Here is a 15,244-nt window from a genome sequence, read left to right as displayed (position 1 = left end):
TCCCAAAGAGCAGGGAAAAAAACAGAGCTGCAGATTGTAAATAAAGATTTAAAAGTGAAAATTGTAAAAACTTTCAAACTAAACAATTAAAAAGTAAAATAAAGTATCCAAAACCAGCATTAAAAAATGTGATTTAAGAGAATGAAATAAAATGTTTCATTTCAGAACTGCCTAAAAATTGAGTGGAAACTCTATTTTTCCCTTGGAAGAGCGCAAGCAGTGTTCTGCCTGGTGACTGGTGTGGCCCTGCACAGGGGGCAGAATGTAAATCCAAGGAGGAAATGGAGTTCTGAGGGTTGTTTTGTCCAAAGGAGTCTCTAAATGAGCTGAGCACTGTGCACTGCATATGTAATATCATTAACTGATATTACATTAACAATATTGAGACTGCGCTGCTGAGGTGAGCAGGAGCAGCGCTGCTCGTGCTTGGCTGGGCCTGGGGACAGCAGCTCCCGGAGCGCCACGGCCCGGCCGCTCCTCTCCCGGAGAGTGCCCTGTTCCCGGGGACAGAGCCCCGTTCCCAGGGACAGAGCCCCGTTCCCGGGGACAGAGCCCCATTCCTGGGCACAGAGCCCCGGGCCCGACTCACCCACGGCAGCAGCAGCAGCTCCAGCGCACGCCTCGAGCTCCAAGGCCTCCCCAGGGCCGCCGTGGCCGAGGGCCCTGACGCGCAGGAACAGCTTCTCCCCGGCCCGCAGGCCCTGGACCCTGCACGAGGTGCTCTCCGCAGGGAGGGTGAAGCACTTGGTCCAGCTGAGGCTGTTACAGGGCCTCATCTCCACCTCGTAGCCTTTCACATCATTCCCGTCTTGTACTTCAGGTTTGTTCCATGTCAAGGTGACACTGGTGCTGTCACTGCTGCTCACTTTAAGGTCCTGCACTTGGCCTGGAGATTCTGGATGGAGAAATTTTATTTAAACTATTTTTTTAGGATTTCTCTTCCCTCTTCAGTCACTGCCTGAGATTCCCCAACATTCTTGCAGTGCACTGGATTTCCAGCGTGCTGACTTGCCCCACCTCATCCCAGTTCTTCAGAGCTGGATCTGGGTCCTTGCTCCTACCAGCCCTGCAGTAAATCCGCAACATTCCAAAACACTCCGTGGCCCCTCCTGAGTGTTCCTCCACACTGCACATCACCCCACACTGGGATCTGCCAAATCTTGACTTGGACATCCTACAGGAAATCTTTCCATTCCTTCCTCCAGCTGATTCTCAGCCATGAAACATTCCCCAATTACTGATCCTTGTCTCTACACACTTTTACAGAGGATTTAAGAACATCTCTCCACAAATACCCTGAAAGCAGAGCACAGGGCAGGGCACTTACTGGTGGGGTCCCGGGCAAAGGCAGGCTCTGAGGGGTCACTGGGCTGTCCTGTGCCAGCAGCGTTGACAGCTGCCACGCGGAACTCGTACTGCACACCCTTCTTGAGGCTGGTCACCTTCAGTTTCTTGTCTGAGGAGAGGAGAGAGGAGAGAGGAGAGGGGAGAGAGGAGAGAGGAGAGAGGAGGGGGAGAGGGAGAGGGAGAGGGAGAGCTGTTGCCTCAGGGGAGCTGTTCCCCATCAGGAAAGGTGACACAACAAAGCTGTGCCTTACTTCAGGCAGAATTATGGACTGAAAAACTCTCAGGAGCCATAAAAGCTGTCACTGATTCTCCTGCCATTCCCTAGCCAAGTGCATGTGATCTTCTGGCATGTGTTCATTGTATTCCTTTCAAAATCAAACAGCCCTTGAATCACAGAATCCCAGAATAATTTAGTTGGTAAAGACCTCCAAAGTCACCCATCACCATGTTGATGTGAAAGGTGTAAGATCCTAAGCAGCTCCTAAACCCAGCTGACATTTTTTCCTTTTCAAATCCACCAGGCTGTTCCAGGAGTCAGAATACCCACCTTTGACAGGCACATTGTTGACTGGCAGCCAGGTCACAGTGCCCTTCTTGCGCTTCTGAACAATGTATCCCATAATTTGGGAAGTGCCGGTTTTACAAGGAGCTTTCCAGGATATGGTGATGGTGTCCCTGCTGGCACTGATGATCTCGGGGGGATCTGGGGCACCAGGGGAAGCTACAAAGAGATGAGGGCTTCATTATTAGCAGGCATGTTTTTATGGAAAGATAAAATGGTATAATTTCTTCTTCCAGATTCCCCCAGGTACTCCTATGGATGTGCTTTGAAAACCTGGCTGAGACCTGAAGCTGTGGATCCTGTTCCCCACACAAACTGGATCCAGCATGGACTCTGTTCCTAAGTTTGAATTTCACAAAAGATCTGCTGTCATCAGGACTGACAATTCCTCTGCCAGTGGGGTGTGTCATTCCTATGTATGAACAATCAGCAGCATTCTTGCTTTCAACAACAGGAACTGGTAACAAAATGGATTTTCTTTGCCCTCTTCTAAAGTGTTCAAGATACAGAAACATGGGAATGAGAATGGAGAAAGAAGAGAATTAGAACTGAACAACTCTCTCTAGTACTGCATTTGTGCTCATGGCAAACCTGTTCTAGTATTTAAACTCCTTGAAGGACAAAACCAATATTCAGTTGTTTGGAGATCAGGGGAATGGAGTGGTCATGCTGAGAAGGGCTGCACATATAAGTTCTTTTGCCTGTGGAGTTAAGAAAAGGCCTCACATGTTCCCTTTGCAGCCACACTGAGAAAAATTTCCTTTGATCTTGATGCGTTTTGCATTCCCCCATGAAACTTCCTTTCCAATCCAAAATGGAGCATGACCAAGGAATAATTACACCTCACTCAGCATCAGCAGAGCCTACAACAAACTGCTGCTCTTACTGGGCAGCCTCCACAGCTTTGTGTGAAGACTGAAGTTGAGATTTGTAGCAACATCCACAATGCAGTGAGTTTCCTCTGATGTCAGCTTTGATAAAGAATTTCCCAAATTGAATTATGAATTATGAGAATCTTTCCTCACCTTTACCAGCAGCCTTCACTTCCCCTGACTCCAGTGCATCGCTCGCTCCCTCAGCATTCACGGCCCTCACCCTGAAGTAGTAGCTCATCTCTTCCTCCACTTTGCTCGTGGTGAAGCTGGTGCAGCTCCTGGGGGTTTCTCCCAAAGTCTCCCAGTCGTTCCTGCCCACCTGCTGCCTCTCCACAAGGTACCTTTGCACTGGTTTGCCCCCATCGTCCTTTGGGGGCTTCCACTGGATCGTGATGTTGTTGGCAGAGCTTTCTACAATTTTGATGGGTCCTGCTGGAGGCTGTGGCTTGTCTGGAAAGATGAACAGAGACACAGCTGGCTCCAGACCCAGACCTGCTCCTGGGTTTGGAGCAGACACTGTCCCTTGCTCACCAGCTGGGAGACTGTTCCTGAAATGCAGGCACAGTTGTAGGATGAGGGCTGGGCATGTGAACTGCCTTTTCCAAACTTGCACTCTTCTAACTTTTGATGGAAAAGAAGGAAAGCCAGGCCCTTGCTCTCCCTGGGTCAATAGTTCTCATAAGCATTGCACCAGTTCAGCTTGCTAATAAAGGCAAACATCATTTCTGGTCTCCCAAAGGAGCCCAGACATTTGTGGGAGGGCTGAATTGGACCTTGATGTCCTATTTCAGATTTGCATGTTGTGCACAGTCACATCTCCCACAGTGTCTGAACATTCAAAACTCAGCTGCTTAGGCCATGAAAAACCAAACTAGGTTTGTGCTCCCTTGTACTAAAGGGCATGAAGCATGTTCAGCAATCTTTCCTTGTACCATGATTTTGGAGCAACAGTCTTGTTCCTCTCAAAATACCCAGTCACTCCAAACAAGTTTGTCACCAGTGTCAATGGATTCCCTGCCTAAGCTTTACAGTGAAAGCCACAGTGAATGTTATAGGATCTCACCTATCACCACGAGCTTTAGGTTGATCTCCAGGACACCACTGTCGTTCTTGAGCCTGACTTTGTAATCCCCACAGTCCCTCCTGTCGCAGCTGGAGATGGACAGTGTGGTGCAGGTGTCTGTCTTGTCCACACGGATCCTGGTGTCATCCCCCAGCTCCATCCTGTCCTTCAGCCACGCTGCCCTGATGGGCCCCCGGCCCTCGAAGGGGATCCGCAGCTTCACCCCCTCCCCGGCCTTGGCCACTGTGGGGACACTGGTCAAGTTCTTGAGGAGAACTTTGTCCACCTGGGGAGGATCTAAGCAGGTGATACAAGGTCATTAAAAACCACAATTCAAGGAGGATAAGGCTCACCTTGGAGGGAAGGGATCCCCTCGTGGTGCTGCCAGTAATGCTTAGAAGCTCACAACACTTGGATCTGAACCTTTAGTTGTACTTTGCTACAGGATAATTATCACAAAATTTTGTGGTATCACACTGTCCTTTCACTACAGAAAATTTCTCCTAGGTAACACACTAAACACAAGAATGAAGAGTCTGCCCTGGTAAAGTGTTTTGTGCACCCCAAAAATATTTGAGTTTCTGGCAGAATTGTCCCTAGTTAAATTTGCAAATGCAAAATGAACCAACCTATACAAAAAAACATTTTCCATTTATCTTGTAATTCTTTATAATAAATTTATCTCAGTAACCAATAATATGTCTCTGAGTAAATATATTACATTTAAAGCCCATCTCATGCTGCCTTGATAGTTTGACTAGACTCACCTTCAACAAAAATTGAAGCTTCAGTTTTTACATCTCCACCTTCAAATCTGTATTTCCCAGCATGAATATCTTCAGCCTTGTTGATGATCAGTTTGTGGACAAGACCTTTCTTTTCAAAGACAACTCCATCCATGCTTGTTAACTGCAAAATAAAGGACAGAGACCTATCCTTTAAAAAAAAAAAGGAAAAAATGCAATCCAAGCTAAAACTGGACAGACTACAATTTGAAATGCAGTTGAAAAGACTTACGAATGTCATCCATATTTAACAACAACATTCTGGTTGGGCAGAGAAGCTGTGGCTGCCCCATCCCTGAAGCATCCAAGGCCAGGTTGGACGAGGCTTGGGTCTAGTGGAAGGCATCTCTGCCCAGGGCAGGGGGTGGGACTGGATGATCCGTAAGGTCCCTTCCAACCCAAACCACTCTGGGATTCTGGGGACCCTTCCAGGGCCCCACTCTGGCTGCAGGTGACTGTCAGGGGGAAGGACACCTTGACACCACCCTTAGGAAGTAGAGCCAGAGAGCAGAGCATTGCTACCCAAAGGCAACAGCAAGCTCAAGGAACCCACCTTGAGTCCATCCTTGAACCAGGTTCCCGTCACGTTGTCCTTGCTGACAGTGCAGGACAGCTCAGCTGGGTCCCCCTTCAGCACTCGCACGGTTGCCAGCTGCTTGTTGAGGTAACAGCGCGGGACTGAACAGGCACAAAGGAAGGGAAAGAAGCTAAGTCTGTGCTACAGAGCTGAAACTGCATGGGCACGTGAGGTAAAAAGAGCCTTTAAAAAAAATGTCCTCTGGTCAGAATAGGCTTTTGTGCCACCTGAGTGTGGGCCAGCTAGGTACACTCAGTGCCTTGAGGGCCATCCCAACATCAGCTATCAACATCCACCTCATGGGCAATGGATTCACCACAAATCACATTATCCAGCTGTGGATTTGCTAGTTTATGTCTGTGCTAATTGTCTTGCCTCCCTCTACAGCCAGTAGGGAATAAATCAGGCTGCTCCAGGGTGTGGATATAGTGCTTCATTCTCCTCTTCCTCTGCACTGACTACACATGGGGTTGCCCAACATATCCCCTAAACAGCCCCAGGCATACTGCTCTCCACCCTTGTATTCCTCTTTCTCTTCCCAAGTTCTTCTCCATTACCATCATAATATTGTCTCTAATATATAACCCACACCTTCCCCCTGAACCCAAATTTTGATGATTTTACTTCCTTGTTTATATTTATGCTTTAGCAATGATAATTCCTAACTTGTGAGCCATCCCATTAGGCCAATATTCCCCTCTGATTATACACCTGAAATTTCTAATTCCTACAATTTTCACATCATCATCTTGTTGGTGGAGCCACAGGTCTTACTCAAATGACTGCAAACACATTACTCCCCTCTTACTCTATGCAATACCTTATTATTCCTGATGAACAAGAGAAAATAACTCTTTACATTATATAATCCCATATAAGCAGGCACAAAATTGTTTCCAGACCTTGGAAAACACAGTTCTTTACAGCAGGTTTTTGAAAAATGAAGTGAAACCATCAGTTTTGAATTGGAACAGTATCAAAGAAACATGACGATACTCCTTGAAACTTTATGGGAAGTGGTATGTTTGTGAAGTGGTCTGTTCCATGATATGTGAAACACAAATGAAGAGATGAGACCTGGTTTAGATAAGTTAGACAAAGAAAATAATTTAGACCTTTAAGGCAGTTTGATCAGAGCACACTGTGTAAGATCAAACAGCCAATCAGTGGGAGAATTAGGAACAGATCACGGGACAACCAAATTTCTATAGAATTGTGTTTATCTAAACCATAACATCCAATTTCTTTGCGGGATTAGGAATGTGAGTATCAAAATGCAAAGACCAGGAGTCAGCAGTTAACCACGTACCTTTGAGATCATCCAGGACACTCCGTCTTTTTTGTGCTGTGTTTTCTGTGTTCTTCAGGGAATCATTTGCTTTAAGATCCAGGTCAGGTTCCTGGTTTTTCTGGTTTGCTGAAGGAGGTCCACCAAAAGGACCTGACATCTGGCCATAACTCAGTGGACCTTGACCAAACCCACCTGAACTACTCCTGTCAACAGATCTGTCATGGGATTTACTCCCTGCCTCTCCAAAGGCAGAATTTGTGTCGTAAAGGGAGCCCAACTGTGTGAAATCTTTGCCCTCTCCCCTGGCTCCTCCTGGACCTGACAGGGACCCTCTGTCACCAGCTGAACCTTTGTTCCCTGGCCCTCTGGCATCACTGGCAGTGCCCTTTCCAGTTTCACCGCTCAAAGATCTGCCAAGATGTGCATCCAGCCCATATGCACCACCTGGTCCACCAGCAGCTTCCACACCTCCTTTACCACGGACTGAATCCCATTCATCCCCTCCCAACCTCCCAACTCCACCTGCACCAGCCGTGGCTACAGCTGACCCTCTGTCCTCGCCATAGGGAGACCCTGCACCCCACAGTGCAGAGCCTTCCCTGGAAAAGCCCTCTCCTCCTGCTCCACCTGCATATCCTGGAGCTCTGCTCAGTGTGGCATCTGTGCCACTGCCAGATCCCATCACTTTCTCACCTCCAAGAGGAAAATGAGCAGCTCCTGCCCCAGCTAGGAGACCATCCTTTCCATAGGGACCCCCAACTCCTCCTGCACCACTAACACCAGCTCCATCTAGGAGACCATCCTTTCCATAGGGACCCCCAACTCCCCCTGCACCACCACCACTCCCAGTTGGCAGACCATCCTTTCCATAGGGACCCCCAACTTCTCCTTCACCACCAGCCCCACCAACACCAGCTCCAACTGGCAGACCATCCTTTCCATAGGGACTCCCAACACCCCCTGCACTACTAACACCAGCTCCAACTGGCAGACCATCCTTTCCATAGGGACCCCCAACACCCGCTGCACCAGTCCCACCAGCACCTGCTCCAGTTGGGAGACCATCCTTCCCATAGGGAGCTTCAGGTCCCCCTGCATTAACCCCACCAAAACCAGCAGCTCCAACCGGGAGACCATCCTTTCCATAGGGCCCCCCAACTCCCCCTGCACCACCACCACTCCCAATTGGCAGACCGTCCTTTCCATAGGGACCCCCAACACCCGCTGCACCAGTCCCACCAGCACCTGCTCCAGTTGGGAGACCATCCTTCCCATAGGGAGCTTCAGGTCCCCCTGCATTAACCCCACCAAAACCAGCAGCTCCAACCGGGAGACCATCCTTTCCATAGGGCCCCCCAACTCCCCCTGCACCACTAACACCAGCACCTGCTCCAGTTGGGAGACCATCCTTCCCATAGGGAGCTTCAGGTCCCCCTGCATTAACACCACCAAAACCAGCTCCAACCGGGAGACCATCCTTTCCATAGGGACCCCCAACTCCCCCTGCACCAGTCCCAGCAGCACCTGCCCCAACTGGCAGACCATCCTTTCCATAGGGACCCCCAACACCTCCTGCACCAGTCCCACCAGCACCTGCTCCAACTGGGAGACCATCCTTTCCATAGGGAGACCCAACACCCCCTGCACCACTAATGCCAGCACCTGCCCCAACTGGGAGACCATCCTTTCCATAGGGAATTCCAAATCCCCCTGCACCAGCACCAGCACCTGCTCCAAGTGGCTGACCATCTGGACCATATAAAGCCTCTCCTGCACCAGCTACACCAGCTCCAGCTGGGATACCATCCTTCCCATAGGGAGCTCCAAATCCCCCTGCACCAACACCGCCAAAACCAACCCCAGCTGGGAGACCATCCTTCCCATAGGGAGATCCAAGTCCCCCTGTACCACCAGACCCACCAACACCAGCTCCAACTGGGAGACCATCCTTTCCATAGGGAATTCCAAATCCCCCTGCACCAGCACCAGCACCTGCTCCAAGTGGCTGACCATCTGGACCATACAAAGCCTCTCCAAGTCCTCCTGCACCACCAGCACCTGCTCCAGCTTTGAGACCATCCTTTCCATAGGGAGATCCAAATCCCCCTGCACCAGCACCACCACCAGCACCAGCACCACCACCAGCACCAGCACCTGCTCCAAGTGGCTGACCATCTGGACCATACAAAGCCTCTCCAAATCCTCCTACACCAGCTCCACCAACTCCAGCTGGGAGACCATCCTTTCCATAGGGAACTCCAAATCCCCCTGCACCAGCAACCCCAGCAGCACCTGCTCCAAGTGGCTGACCATCTGGACCATACAAAGCCTCTCCAAATCCTCCTACACCAGCTCCACCAACTCCAGCTGGGAGACCATCCTTTCCATAGAGAGATCCAAGTCCCCCTGCACCACCAGCCCCACCAGCACCTGCTCCAATTGGAAGACCATCTTTCCCATAGGGAGCCCCAAGTTGCCCTGCACCAACACCACCAAAACCAGCCCCAGCTGGGAGACCATCCTTTCCACAGGGAACTCCAAATCCCCCTGCACCAGCAACACCTGCTCCAAGTGGCTGACCATCCGGACCATACAAAGTCTCTCCAAATCCTCCTACACCAGCTCCACCAGCTCCAGCTGGGAGACCATCCTTTCCATAGGGAACTCCAAATCCCCCTGCACCAGCTCCACCAGCACCTGCTGCCAGTGCCTGACCATCTGGACCATACAATGAGCCAGATCTTCCTGTCTGCCCTAAGTGACCAATGGCATGAGATGTCAGGCCATCCTTGCCATAGGGAGTCCCTGTTTGTCCCTCTCTGTTTACACCTGCTCCATTCATATCACCCACAGTGGCATGCCCATCCTTGCCATAGTGGGTCCTCATTCCTCCTGCCATTCCAGCACCTGCAGCATTCCCCCCAGCTCCAGTTCCTGGACCAGTCCTGCTGAACAGATCACCCACACTGGCTCCCACTCCAGCTGAATCAGGATCAAGGCCATCTGGCACAGAACTTTCACCACCCAACCTCCCAGCACCCCCAAAACCAGCTCTGTAACTGGCATCACCTAAATTCCCATCCTTGTCATGCTGAGAGCCCAAACCTTCTCCATCATCCATGTCAATGTCAACAGCACCCAGCAAACCTTCACCTCTGCCATCCACAGAATTCCATTCACCTGCCCCTCCTACTGCACCACCAGGACCTGCTCTGCCTGACACAGAGTCCATGCCATGGACAGCCCTTAACCCACTCCTGCCCCCTAAGCCTTTTAGTCCAAAGATGCTGCCATCATTGGCTGCTGAGTCTCCATCTAGACCTGCTCCAGAAAACTGCCCAGACCCCATCTCTCCATTTATGTGGGTTTTACGTAGCCCTTCTTTTCCCAAAAATCTTTGGCTTCCATCATCAGAATCAATGGAGTGTCCTTGGCCCCTGCCTTGACTGCTGCCTTGGCCTGTTCTGGACCAGCCACTTTTCTCCACACCAGAAGGTGTGGAAAAGGAAGGACGACCTTCAGCAGCAGCAGCTTGTTCTTGGCGCCGAAGCTTCCTCGCCCTTTCATTGTCTGCCATTGTTTCTTTCAGCCACTCAGATGTCTCCCTTCCAATCTTTTCTCCTTCATCCTGTGTCCTCTTTCCTTTGGCATCTGAAGTTGCATTGTTTCATGGCAGCAGATTTACAATTTACAGAAAAAGAGGGGAACAAAATAACAGAAAATCAATAGGACATGCACTGCATCAACAACCAAAGAAAATGTGTTAATACTTTTTGAATTTCATTTTAGGACACACACACACACACACACACAATACATTTAAATAAATTTAAAATAATTTCAAATCCTGACTTTTTCAATGCCACATTCAGACAATGAAATGTTAGTTAAAGACAATTATTTTTAGTTAAAATGCATTGTTTTTTAATGGAAACATGCTCATTATAACAAACAAACAAACCAACCAAAAATAACAGAAAAAGAAACTTCCAGCATGGCAGGTCGGATTTAGAGGGGCTGAGATTGTATGTGGGATTCATTAATTCCATCTGCCTTCACCCTCCAGCTATGGAGGAGTTACAGAATATTCCATGCACAGAGGAGCCATCAGTTCCCACCCTGGAACTGGGATTTCACTGCTCTGGAGGCAGCTTGCACACCTGGATAATGGCTGGTTTAGGGATGCCCAACCTGAGGATTAAAGCTTTCAGATCTGTGAATAGCTTTGGATTAATGTGAAATTCAGACTGTTCTGAGAGCAGGTCACTCACTGCTTTGGTTTCCAGGTCAGATATCATTTATCAGAGCTCACAGCTCACTGAAATCCAAGGGAAATTTCTTTGTTTCAGAAACCTACATTGCTTTGGAGTGGCCTTTGTGAGAGAGACCCCTCCTGCTGCTGCAAGAGGATCCCAAAAGAAACCAGAGTCAAAGGGAACCAAAGGAACCACCTTTCATAAGTAAACAAATATAAGCCAGGTGACTGTGAATGTGCCTGCACTGTGTTCCCACCTTTTCAGCTTCCTCTGAGCTCTTTCCAGCATGTTTAACTCTAATTTGGAATGAAAAATATTATCTAGAAAGAAGAATGGCATTGATAGTGTAGAACTGAGAGTATCAAAAGCTCCCTGAGCCCCTGCCTGCTGCACTGTGATCACTGGGACAGCTTTCTCAAAAGCATGTGGGGAGCTGGGGAGCATTTTTCCAATAACTGATGGAGAATGTGCTACTTCATCATAGCTGTAAAGCAAACAAGCCAATAGGATTTGTCAGGACTAATTAAAAGGGGAAAAGTTGGTCTCATTTGAAGAGGAAAGAGGGTCTAACCAGACATTCATTTTTCCAAACAGGATTTAGAATAATGGAATGACAAAATGCTTTGGATGGGAAGGGACCTTAAGACTCATCTCATTCTGCCCCCTAACATGGGCAGGGACCCTTCCATATCCCAGGATGCTCCAAGCCCTCTCCAGCCTGGCCTCAGCCACTTCCAGGGATGGAGCAGCCACAACCTCTCTGGTGAGGCCAGGGCCTCACCACCCTCACAGCCAAGAATTCCTTCTCAATATCCCATCTAACTCTGCCCTCTGGCAGTGGGAAGCCATTCCCCCTTGCCCTGTTCCTCCATCCCTTTTCTGAAGTCCCTCTGCAGTTCTCCTGGATCCCCTTTAGGCCCTGGAAGGGGCTCCAAGGTCTCCCTGGACTCTCATCTTCTCCACACTGAACACCCTCAGTTTTCTCAGCCATAATTTTGGACGTAGAGGCTCAGCAATTAATTTCCCAGCAGAGCAACATCTCCCTGAGCCATCAGGCAGCGAGAAGAATGTTTTGTGCCAACACAGCATGGGAACAGCCTGCTGCCAACCACTCACATTCCACGAGGAGCCAGGCGCTGGAGGAGCCCTGTCCCGCGTCGAGCGTGTACAGGCCGCTGTCCGAGGGCCCCACGTTCCTGACAATCAGCTTGTGGGTCAGGCCATCAGGTGTCACAGAGATCTGGTGCTTGTCACCGGCCTGCAGGGGGTGGCTTTTGTGCAGCCACAGGGGCTGGTGGCAGGGCGTGCACAGCACACACTGGAACTCGGCGTCCCCGGCCTCGGCACAGCGCACGTCGGAGAGCGGCTGCCGGAACCGCGCCGGGATGGCTGCAGGGAAACCGAGAGCTATGGGAAGGAAACAGCCACCTCCGTGCTCCAAGGAAAATTGTTACAGCTGAAGGAGGAAAGAACAGGAGGTTGTTGTGCCTCTGAGCACTGGGTTACTGAGAAAAAGGAAAAACTCAGATGTGCTTCAGTGCCCAATTCTGCAGAAAAGCAGAAAAGTAGATTTTTGTCTTTATTATCTTCTGAGACATTTGTACCTCCCAGCACTGATGTGCTTCCAGTCTGCAGTCATTGATGTGTTCCTGCAGTGTGATACTCGGATTGAGTTTGTTATTAATCTAAACTCACAGAAGCAAACTGTAATATGGGTTAGGTTTAGGAGTGTGCTCACTGTCACCCACAGCCAGACTGGCAGGTCTGGTTCGGCCTGCTCCTTTGGACTGCAAATGCAGCACCCAAAGCACTTCATCACCCTCCTGCTCCTTTTCACCCGTGCCAGACAAGGAGTCCTTCCTGGGCAGCACAAAACCAATCCTTTGTGGTGGTCAGGAGTTACTGAGCTTTGCACTTGCTCCTAGACACAATATTTTTTTCCAGCAAAAAAATCCAACTTTTGTCACAATTGCACACCATATTCATCAAACGGACTTCCTTACCTTGAGCATCCAGTTCAGTTGAGAAGACAGGGACGTCCTCCACCCTGACCTGGTACACCCCTGCATCCTCTGGCTGCACATCGTTGACAGTGAAGTAGTACCTCCTCCCAACTCTCCGCAGGCAGTGCTTCCTGTACTCGTCCCCTGTCCCGTACCGGAGCCGCTCGCCGTCCTGGCCAGGGGAGGGCAGGGGAGGAGTGTCCTCACAAAGGCTCAACCAGTGCCAGGCATTTCAACACATCAGGACAGGCTGGTGCTACAATCCCCTTGTTGATCAAAATGAGTAACCTCACAGGGCCCAGGGCTCTTTGCAGTACACAGGCACTGTCTGGGCAGTGAATCCTGCACAGAGCAGGGCATCAGGCTCTGAAACTCAGCAAAACAGCAGCTCTTGGCTACCCACATAAGGGTCTGAAGCTTAATTAATACATAGTTCTTGCAGCTACAAAGACAAAGCACTTTTTTTCTAGATTTCAGCATCCTCATAGCTGGATGAGCAGGAAAGTTCACCACTTTCTGTAGCACACTTGGGTTACATTGTCCAAATTGTGGCTCATCGACTTCATGATCCGGAAGATTCATAGTTAGCCTGCCCTTCCCTTCAGGGCATTCTGATTTCCCCTGGATTAAAGCCTCTAACCACAATTTGACTAAAAATTAACTTTCAGAAAAACACACCCAGCACTGAGTACCTTCAGACTCCATCTAGGGGACTACGGATCTAGAGGGAATGTTTTATATCTCTGAGATCTTCTTTCACAGAGGGAGTTATAGTGCAATAATACACTTGAGAAAGTGAATAAAATTTATATGAAAATGCAGAATTTCTGCAGCCTGAAAGACACTGTTGGGGTGATGGTCTTAAACTGAAGGAGGGCCAGATTAGATATAAGAAAGTAGCTTTCCCCATGAGGGTGGGGAGCCCCTGGCACAGGATCCCCAGAGAACCTGTGGCTACTCCATCCCTGGCAGTGTCCAAGGCAAGGCTGGACAGGGCTTGGGGCAACCTGGGATAGTGGAAGGTGTCCCTGCCCATGGCAGAAGGTGGAATGTTTTAAGGTCCTTTAAAAGGTCCCTTTTAAAAGCCAACTCAACTGTTCTATGCATTTGATGAAGACACAAGGATGTCAGTAACTGATTGCATGCTCTGTACTTGGATCTACAAATCGACAGGGATATCCACCACCAAAGATCACCCCACACCCACCCTGCTCCCTAACCAAGCAGGGATCTGCAAAAGACAGACAACCTTAAGGCATTTATTTGCTCTCAGCCACTGCCTAGCAGATGAAGCCTTTTTTTGTAGAACACCTGAGGGACTGCTCTGAGCTGCTGCTGCCCAACTCATCCCCCTCACCTTGAGCAGGTAAACGTTGCTGTTGCTGTTTTTCAGCTCCATCTCCAGGCTGAATGTAGCATTTCCCTCCTTGTTGACTTTGATGTGTTCAAAGTTTTTGAGACTGTGAATTAACTGCAAAGAAATATTGAAGAACCTAGTAAATGATAAAGCTGCCATGACAAAAGTTCTTAAGCTGTTGAATTAATATGAAATCTACTTTAAAGAGCTACCTAACATTATGTAGTAGAAGTATCTGTAAGTCACAGTTCTGGTACAGTGAGTGGCAGTGTCTGTAAGTTGCCACAGTTTCCTCCTGTATATAAATGATTTTTTATGTGTTGCCTCCTGGCCACTCCCACACTGCCCATCCTGTTCTCTACATGCCCCTGTATGTGAAGGCAAATTTTTACTCTTGGACATATAATTTTTAATTTGGGGTCCAAATTCTTATCAGAGACAACTGAATACCCCTGTGGTTAGTATCTCCTAAAATCTGTGAACTGAGCTTCAAGAAATTCATTAGCATTTTCACTTGCATGAGTAAAAAAGTGGAACTTCTTTAAAATATTGTCATAAATCACTGTCATACAACAAAATTTTCATCTCCAAAGCAATTTAGGAAGATATAGCCTGTTTTCAGAAGCTGCAATTTGTTAAAAATGAGTGGTTTCAGTTTATTTACCTTGTCTTGTTCACTCTCTGTTTCTTTCCTCATCTCCTGCAGCTTCCTCAGCATCCCACGGAAGTCAGCAATTCCATATTTCATACAGATTTTCTCATAATCTCTCCTATCTGCATTCAGCAGCAGCTGCCACACAGCTTCTTTGTCCAGGGGCTTTGGTTTTGGTGCTGCAGCCCTGAGAACCAGGGGGAAACCATTCAGACATTTTCATGGACAACAAAATGTCCTGCTTTTCTATCCCTAATTCTCTTTTATCTCTCTCCATCATTCCTGTAGTTCACTTGGCCCTGTAGGTGCAGGAAAGACTGGGACTCTTCCAGAGCAGGCTTTCTGCATCTGTACTACAAATTAAATGGTGCCAGGGAACAGCTTCCACCCTACTGAATTATCACCAGGGGGTCTGGCACAGTTTGGCCCAGGCCAGGTACCTGCCTAGCACAGTTCAGGATTCTGCACAGAGATCA

General features: G+C 48.9%; 1 protein-coding gene across 4 annotated transcripts in view; it reads right to left on the bottom strand.

Moving 5' to 3' along the window:
• IGFN1 (immunoglobulin like and fibronectin type III domain containing 1) overlaps positions 1–15,244 on the bottom strand; it is a 38,226-nt gene that overhangs the window by 6,147 nt on the left and 16,835 nt on the right. For 2 of the 4 annotated variants that reach the window (XM_039698495.1, XM_039698492.1), the window contains 12 exons: positions 14,781–14,955; positions 14,117–14,230; positions 12,760–12,931; positions 11,873–12,145; positions 6,519–10,151; positions 5,186–5,310; positions 4,615–4,756; positions 3,848–4,144; positions 2,935–3,234; positions 1,895–2,068; positions 1,328–1,456; positions 590–895 (listed from right to left, as the gene is read on the bottom strand). In XM_039698495.1, coding sequence (XP_039554429.1) covers positions 590–895; positions 1,328–1,456; positions 1,895–2,068; positions 2,935–3,234; positions 3,848–4,144; positions 4,615–4,756; positions 5,186–5,310; positions 6,519–10,151; positions 11,873–12,145; positions 12,760–12,931; positions 14,117–14,230; positions 14,781–14,955 — 5,840 coding nt within the window. The remainder of the gene's footprint in view (positions 1–589; positions 896–1,327; positions 1,457–1,894; positions 2,069–2,934; positions 3,235–3,847; positions 4,145–4,614; positions 4,757–5,185; positions 5,311–6,518; positions 10,152–11,872; positions 12,146–12,759; positions 12,932–14,116; positions 14,231–14,780; positions 14,956–15,244) is intronic. The other 2 variants (XM_039698496.1, XM_039698497.1) reach the window with 2 other exon arrangements.

This window comes from Passer montanus, unplaced genomic scaffold (genome assembly GCF_014805655.1).
Source record: "Passer montanus isolate IOZ18808 unplaced genomic scaffold, ASM1480565v1 scaffold127, whole genome shotgun sequence".
In the NCBI taxonomy this organism is placed as follows: domain Eukaryota; kingdom Metazoa; phylum Chordata; class Aves; order Passeriformes; family Passeridae; genus Passer; species Passer montanus.
This window is presented reverse-complemented; position numbering and strand designations above follow the sequence as displayed.